The following is an 8,869-nucleotide window of genomic DNA, read 5'->3' as shown; positions in this document are numbered from 1 at the left end:
AGGTAAAAATATTTTAGGAGGTTTAAAAGTAAAGGACTTATCTTAGTAGAGGAGTCAGCAGGCAGTACCCAACGCGTTTCGTCTAGGAGACTTCTTCAAGGGGTGAGGGAGAGATGTGTCTAGGGCTCTATTTATACCCAGTATGCCTAATGCACCTGGTTATGAGGTCACATCCTGTGGGATGTGTCCTCCGTTTTTACCTACAAGGTTTTATACATATTTTTCCTCTATAGATAGGATGGTTAAGGGGCTTAATGTTAGCTGACTTCTATTGCTAAAGAAACGCAGGAAAAACACCATTTAAGAGATGAGAAAACAATACATTTATAAGCAGGGGATGCGCGTCCCCACTTCCGGTTTGCGGACGTCACTTCCGCCCCGCTTCCTGTATACGTGTAGTTCAGTTTAGATAGGACGACTTCCGCCCTTCCTAGGCGGAAGTATCGCGCTGCCACACTTCCGTTTTGTAGCGCTTTGCGGGGGTTGGCTGTGGCGGCTGTCCATCATATTCAGGATTGCGATTTCAAGCTGACTTGGCTCTAGCATAAGTTTTTGACTCTGTTCGGCGGCCATTTTGTCTGGGACCTTTGTGGACTTTTATATTGAGAACGGCCATCTTTGTGGATCCCAGTGCATAAATTGGAACTTGCTTGTATTTATTTCATGACGATTTCGTGCGGAACATGGGGATATAAAATACATTATATTAGTATTTGCACATTTGCATGTTTATACATGTTAACCACGTGACAGTAATAATAAATATATATCTACAGTGAGTTTTAAAAAATTTATATCAGATATAGCAGCAATAATCAAATGGGATGAAAAATATATATATATATATATATATATATATATTTTGGGATGAAAATAATAATAATTCTTGAGGTAGAGAGTTGTATGTCAGTGCAAAACGAACTAGCAGCATAATTTTTTAGTAGCAGCATAATTATTATGAGATAAAAAACAAAGGTGAACACTGTATAGCAGTACAGATAATAAAGATTATAATAATGAAAAGAGAAAGAAGGACAGGTTAAATACATAAATAGTGTATATACTATAGTGATGAGGCATATATAAGTGGAAAAATAATTTTTATTTTTATTTGGTGTAAGTGACATGGTGGTTATAGTAATTACAGTAAGTGTCTATATAGGACTTTTGCTAACATATATTTGAGGCGATAGGTGGTTAGGTGATAGGTGACAGACAGACAGATGAGGTTTGTAGAGAGTAAATGAGAGGGTGAATGTGTCCAAAGGTGTGTGAACTGAGCTTTGGTATTTTTTGAGGTTGTCCTTTTCACGAGGTTGTTTGCGTTTTTCATTACAGAACCTGTTCTTCTCAGGTAGTCTCCTGTCCCGATACTGGACAGGCCCAAACACTGCTTGGCTGCCGTTTTATCATTTTTGAAGCTTAATACATCTGGCCCACAATGGCAGGGCCACACCACTCTTGATCTGTAGTGTGTACCCACTGATGGACATCGACGAATAATGTTCACTGACCACCAATGGTTTTCATGGAGTGGTAGTGTTTAGTTTATTCGATGGAGGCATTCTGATGTTTCCACCATCGGATGGTATTGCTACCAAATTGTGAACCAATTATCACCTATTTATTATATATATATATATATATATATATATATATATATATATATATATATATATATATATATATATATATATATATATATATATATATATTTTTATAACTCCTCCCTGGCTGCAGATCTCTGCATCAGGCATCTTGTGTGTTGGAGGCTTCCTCAGAGACATGGCCTGCTCTGTCCTTCAACAACTAGGCTGCCTCTAGGGAACAGGGCACATCTTGACCCCCGGCCCTTCCATTCTACGTACAGTATGTCGCTATGTGCAAACCATTAATGGGTTAAACAATCGATGGCACAATGCATCTAGGACGCTACCATCGATGATAATTGAACAATATTTCTCTAAAGCAGCCATCGATTTAGGCCGAACCCATAGGAATCCCTTCATCGATGACTGTCGACTGGGAAAATGGCCGCCTCTATGACTGCGCAACTAGTATCTCACACGTTATTAGCAACATCGGTCTCGCCAACTTTGGACCGTGAACAGTAGAACGCAAAGCATACCGGGAAATGTAGTCCTCTGTTCAGGAACTGACGTTCCCGTTACGTGCACAGGTCTCTGGGGTGCTGCCAGGGCAACGGTCTTTCTCGCCGCCCAGCTGCCGGATTGGCCGGGTTAGTGTCAGCAAGGAAGAGGCGGACCTGCGGGGGACAAGGGGAGAGTGTTGGGGGGCAGCGAGGGGGCTCTCCCCGCAGTGACAGGTAGCGACCCCAGCAGATACCCCTGTAGTGTAAGTATCCCTGTGATGTGTGTGCGCAGCCTTAGGGTGTGTGTCTGCCTATCCCTCCCTCTCCTGTGCCATTCCCTGCTGTACGTAGAAGACACAAATCACAATGTTACTGGTAGACTTCATAGTAATTATAGATAAATCCATCTGTGCACATACTGTACATGGATACACTAATGCTGCCTGCATATCTAGTGTAATGTACAGAATTTCATGTCTGAATGTACAGTCTCTGACACATTAAGCTTTTATGTGACCTGTATTATTTTTCTAGTATGTGTGGTACTACAAATCCCAGAATGACTGAATGAGCTTACTGGATCCTACAGTTCCACAGCAGCTGGAAACCACATGTTGCGTAAGGCTGAGGTAGTGTGTCATACCATATGAGTGTACGGTGCATGGAGATTATATGTACAGATAGATGGGTTGATATATGGTGTAATGGCAACAGACCCCCCATCCCATTGCTGTTGTTTGGAGTGTGAACTGGGGCACTGTCGCAGACCTTAGGTTAATAGAGGCGTCTGCATGGGTAATTCATATTTGCTCTTCTTGTGGTTTGGTGTATGAGCTCAGTAAGGATGTGACACAGATCTTGTGTAATCCAAGTACTTGGTATTTATGTGATCTTGGTAAAGATTTTAAGATTGTAGTATGTATAAACTGAAGATGACTATACTGTACGTTTTATTTCATCTGCTCGTAGAGATACGGTAAGTTATGGTGTGTACTTTATGATTATTGGAAGAATGTTTTGTGTTTGTAGAGTGTGTATACAGCTGTAATGCAGGTCTTTCTTCCTTGTATAGTATGTGGAACAATGTACCCTCAACTGGTGTATTTAAAGCTATTCTTTAGAATCCCTTTTAACTATTCCAATTTATTTTTTTCACATGACTAGTGACTGCTTCTAAGCGTCACAAGGGATTGGCCTCTCTAATTATAATAGACGTAATGAGGGGTATCCAATTGCCCCCGATTAAAACATTTGTGTGTTTTATTCTTTTTTTATTGGGATGTCCAATTATATTGTCCAATAAAAGACAAGTTTTGTCCAGAAAACACCAAGGTTTAGTGAAACCTGTGTGTTTTTAGCCACTACAGCACTCTACTTTTTGAGGATTTTGCTGCACCTGCCTGAGGCAAGTGAAGCAAAATCGCTGATGTGCTGCAGCAAGCGTCCCCTTATTGGGGCTAATTGGATAGTCCCCTGCTAGCCAATTACCCATGATCAATGATCACAGCTAATTGCTTTTGGCATTTTTGTTATTCTTTCATACATTATTAGAATGATTCAAAGGCAAAAGGCACCTGTTGACCGATGCATGGTTTTATTTGCTGTCAGTATGTACAGCACTGTTGTCCTGATTCAGAGATGGACACAAATGTTGCTGTGTCTTTGTATGCAGCAACTGTGGGAAAATATGCCACAGGAGGCGTGATTGTGTAACGGTACGCCCAGTGTCGGTATCTTTGATTTGCCAGCTATGGCCAAATATGTAGAATTTGACCAAAATTGGGACCTTCTGAGTAATCCCAAGGTTTCTACCACATCTAAGCTTCCAAATCCAGTGAATCTGTAGATGCAGGAGATGGTTACTTCCACTAGTGTTCATTCTAGCACCCGCCATCTTTGAAAACCCAAGCAGTTCCTCTTACCTGCCTGTGGTGTCGCTGTCTGCTGTAGTGCTTCTAGCACAGTGTGGTCTGTATATCAGCACTGATATGCAAGCCAGACCTGTGCTAGAAACACCACAGCAGACAGCGACACCCCAGGCAGGGAACAGGTACTGCAAGGGTTTTCAAAGATGGCAGGTGCTAGAATGAACACTATCCACAAAAGAAAGGCGACATACTTTGTCTTGTGCAGTGCTCCTGGTCTCTGCCCCCAAATGGCTGCAGCATGTCTATTATGCTGTGGCATACATGCGCACTGCAACTCTGACTCATGAACAGTCCTCAACACATATCACCAATATGTGTAAACATTGAAACACACTGTGACACAGCTCGTTATGGCAGCAAAGGCTGAGGGGTAGATTTATTAAGCTCGGTGAAGTGATACAGTGTTTTTATCACCGTCCAATCAGCTCCTACCTGTCATGTTTCAAACCAAGCCTGTAACTTCACAGGTAGGAGCTGATTGGCCGGTGATAACAACCAGACAGTTTATCACTTCACCGACCTTTATAAATCCTGAGAGTGTAGAACTGATATTAATCATGAGTTTGTTCTTTCAAATGCGTCAATAGAAAGATATTTATTTAATAGAGTTTAATGTAGACTTTTCCACTTTTGACCCATGTTTACATTAATCTGTTTCTCTTTGCAGAAGATCTGCGCTGTCCCATCGCCATGATAAGCTGGCACCAAGACTAAGTGGCGCTTGTATCAGCTCTTGCATAGAATAACTCAGACTTTCTATATGCTGCTGCCTCTCACTCCTGGGACATGATATTTGGTCAAATCTGAGGATGGAAATTGGCAATAAGCACCTTGTAAAGACCTTTGTATGCAAAAAACTCACCCTGAAAGGATTCAACCCAAGTTGCTGCACTGAGTATCAGGAGGGGTGTTTGTCTAATGGGGCCTCTCCCACAGGTGAGGCTAGGCACCATGATGGAGGACACATGGAAAGCAATGTGGTGGAAAATGTAGAGCAAGCACTGCTTGAAGCATCTGAGGAATTTGAGTTGAGGTATCGGCTAGCATTTAGAGACCTCGCCTGCCAGCTGCACATTACCCCGGACACTGCATATCAGAGTTTTGAACAAGTGGTGCATGAGTTGTTCAGAGATGGGACAAACTGGGGGCGCATTGTGGCCTTCTTCTCTTTTGGTGGGGCACTCTGTGTTGAGAGTGCAAACAGGGAAATGGAAGAGCTTCTACCTAGGATTATCCAGTGGATGACTACATATTTGGACACCTCATTAGAACCCTGGATACAAGCAAATGGAGGCTGGGTGAGGATTTGGGGTTGTTGTCTGAACATGAAAAGTGGAAAACAAAGGGGAATTTGTGTAAGAGTGCAAGTAGACTACTGTATGTGGTGCAAGCAGTAACTGGTGCTTAGGACAGGAAATGTGCATACTGAGGAGTAAGACTGGGGTATAATTATTCATGTTTGTAATTCTGTTATATATTATAATCGTTTCAAATAGACTATAGACTATATTATCCTATAAACAAAAGCTATCACACAGTTTCTCAAAGTCGGTCCTCAGACCCCCACACAGTGTATGTTTTGCAGCTCTCCTCACAGAATTAATTAGCTCCACCTTTTAAAATGTGTCAGTCACTAATGAGTGCACCTGTCAGGTGACCTGGAAAATGTAAACTGTGTGGGGTCCTGAAGACCGAGTTTGAGAACCACTGGCTTAAAAATCCTGTCTACAGTGACAGGGTATTGGGTGAGCAGCATTCAAAGGAGGTTTGAAAGACAAAATCAGTGCATATACAGGCCAGTGTTATTTGATAGTGGACAACCCCTTTTAGCTCAATGTATTTCTGGTAAATGGATCTGACACCCAACTTCTTCATGCAGTCTCAGCTTTTTAAAAAAAAAATAGCTTTGAGTGCTTCGTTAAAGCATGTACCGCTTACATTATAATCATTAGGATTAGCGACATAAATTATTCTAAGATCATGGGCATCACACAACGCTGTCTAGATTAGTTTACGACTGGACAGTTAAAGTTATTTGAAATTCAAAAATATAGCTTTATAGTTATCCGGCTGTGCAGACTGAGGGGGTCATTCATAAATTCGGCCCCGTTCCGATGCTGCGGGGTCTGCGCATGTGCAAATGCCTTCTGCAACTATCGTAGTCACTGAGGCGTTCCCGCAGGCAGGGGCTGGACTCCAACGGAAAGAAAAGTCAGTTTCAAAGGGGAGTAAATCATTTAATGGCAGGTGACAATCGAATGATTTCTTTCCCATTCGTCCCCATACGATGGGATGTATGTTACTGAGGGGTTTCGGCTAACGACTGCTGCTTAGCGAGCGGTCCTGAATCACCCACTGACTGCTCATATTTTGTTTGCCAATTATAACCCCACCCGCATAATGTAATCTCTTGACGTCACCAAGAGGCTCCCACTCCCCTTTGTGATTGTCTTGAGATTATGACACAGAAATAAGATTGACAGGGGACAAGAAATAGAGAGTAGGTCTAGTCTGCAAGCAGACTTACATTATCTTCATAGAAAAAAAGATCAGGTATTATATTAAACAATTTAATTATGCATTCATCTCCTAAATGTTTTCTTTAGACAAATCCATAATGTAATACAATGGGAATAATGTAATTGTTGCTATACAATGTAACAATCTTAAGCCGGCAAGGAATTCCATGCCCATATAATGTCCCGAGGGTGCGTGCATTTTCTTTGGTTACTGAGGGTTATGCATTCTGTCATTGAACACTTTCACAATGAGACAAGTGACATCAGTGCTCTGTGAATGTGTGGTACTTTTACTAATGCTTCCAAGTCCAGGAGTGCCACCCATTTTTCTGAGAGATCCTATATCTGTTTTAAGGTAGATGCCCTGGCAAGTTCATTGCCATGCATAATAAGAGTGAAGGATCCCGTATAAAAGAAATATATGAACATACACTGAAATAACATATAAATTGTTACTGTATATTTTTGCATTCCAGGTCACGATGAGGGGGTGAGAGCAGAAGTCCCACAAAACTAGGTTGCATTGCTGTTTTGTGCCCTTCAAACAGCATCGCGGCTGGGCAGTTAAGTCCGAGAACGACAGTTCTCATTAATGACTGCCACGAGTACCGCCTTCTCCAACATAACACGGCTGTTTACATTAATATGTGGTGCCTGAGAAGGGGGAATAGAGAGCTGTATAGTACATCAAATAATATGACCTTGTGCTGATCCGGAGAATGCGCCTGAGGATCTGATCACATGAAGAAAGTTCTTAAATATTGGCAAAAACAAATGCAGTTTCTCATGCCTACCAGGGTCAGAAGCATGATGTGCATGTGCTATTGTCAGTTGGGGGGCCTAAAGATCCCTCCTCTGCCCCATGATGTAGTTACTGAATTTATAACCTCTTGATTGTGTGAAAATGACAAGTTCACTTTACGTACATGTTTGGTCTCATGCCACACTGGAAAAACAATGTACAAACTGTACGTGATATCTGCCAAGTTGTAACTCTTTTGGGGTGACAGAATCATGTAAGTACAGCTGTGGTTGTTCCTTCCATTGGATGCATGAGCAGGAATGCCAACCGGCTCTCGATTAGATCACCCCCAAAATTCCGGAATCGGTTGTCAATTTGGTTTATGCTTTAAATCTTTGTCTTTTTCCCGATCACATTTGTTCCCCGCTCACAGCAAGTATTAGGATCCTGATAAATTTAACTATTCAAGCCAGAGTGCTTTAGTAGGTGGACATATATAAACATTGCGTTGAGGTGTGGCTGGTGGCATCTACCTGTAGCATGCTGTAACAGCAAACAAATGCTCTGGCACATAGCCCTAGCAACAGAGTATCATAAAGACTGAGTCCTCGGTGGAGGTGAACAGTCAGAGAACTATGTGAGGAATGCCATTGTCTTCGCTTCCCTCCCACAACTGACACTCCTGAGGATGTACCAGTAATATGATGTCCTCGCCTAACCAGGGACTCATGTTAGTCCATTCTTCAGCAAATATTTGTGTTGAGACATCAGTACAGATTTCTGTAATCCTTGTAACATTACAGCCAAGGGAGTGATAGCCTTTACCTCAGTTTTGATGTAGGTTTATCTACATAACCAATGTTCCTGTTAAACAGGAACCAGGCTAAATATCTGTAACTATTCCCTTCTGAAGGCAGGACATTATTAATCTTATTTCTCTTCCCCCGCAGAAAACTTTCGTCAGTCTATATGGAAATGATGCTGCTGCCAATACAAGGAAGAGCCAAGAACGCTTTGGGATGTTGCTGTTCACTGGAGTTACACTGGCGGGGCTTTTCCTGCTAGCTTCCTACATGAGCCGCAGATAACCCTTCACCTGCTGGACATGGGGCAGAACGTGTCATGATTAGGAAAGGGTACAATGTTGCAGCTAGGAAGCAGAAAAAGGTGGTGGGAGCCCTGATTGTCACAGCTGGCAAATGCAGAAACTACAGTCACTATTTGTTAGCTATTTTAAATCCTTTTAGGAATTGAGGCAGAGTGTTAAATTGTTTTTCAATAAATTGTTTTTCTGTTCTGCTGGCAGCAGCTACTTCTTGGTGTGTTATTCATGGTAGAAATATCTAATGTACAGGGAGATATATATATAGCACATCTTACTTCCCATCAGGGATCTAGACTACACCTTAACCAGTACACCAAAGAATGTAAATCCACAGAGGAGTATTCAATATGGCCGGATAGGAGGTTTGTACGGCGAGGATGGCTGTTCCTCGTGGAAAACGAACAATCCTCACCGTATTCAATGTGGCCGGTGAGGATGGCTTTTCCTCTTGGAAAAAAGAGCCATCCTCTCCATATTTAATGC

The 8,869-nt window shown here is 42.1% G+C and overlaps 1 protein-coding gene across 1 annotated transcript; it reads left to right on the top strand.

Moving 5' to 3' along the window:
- The first annotated feature begins 2,015 nt into the window (after positions 1–2,015).
- BCL2L1 (BCL2 like 1) lies at positions 2,016–8,586 on the top strand. The gene is made up of 3 exons (XM_083146610.1): positions 2,016–2,355; positions 4,688–5,318; positions 8,232–8,586. Exons 2-3 carry the CDS (start codon positions 4,830–4,832, stop codon positions 8,367–8,369), a joined length of 627 nt encoding a protein of 208 aa, XP_083002736.1. The 5' UTR covers positions 2,016–2,355; positions 4,688–4,829; the 3' UTR covers positions 8,370–8,586.
- Positions 8,587–8,869: the final 283 nt, after the last annotated feature.

Source organism: Crinia signifera, chromosome 6 (genome assembly GCF_055691185.1).
Source record: "Crinia signifera chromosome 6, ASM5569118v1, whole genome shotgun sequence".
Taxonomy (NCBI): Eukaryota; Metazoa; Chordata; class Amphibia; order Anura; family Myobatrachidae; genus Crinia; species Crinia signifera.
This window is presented reverse-complemented; position numbering and strand designations above follow the sequence as displayed.

Excerpts from the sequence above, each read along its gene's own strand:
- BCL2L1 (XM_083146610.1), top strand. The coding sequence starts at position 4,830 with ATGGAAATTGGCAATAAGCACCTTGTAAAGACCTTTGTATGCAAAAAA. Across the intron at positions 5,319-8,231 it reads TACAAGCAAATGGAGGCTGG|AAAACTTTCGTCAGTCTATA; the intron begins GTGAGGATTTGG and ends CTTCCCCCGCAG.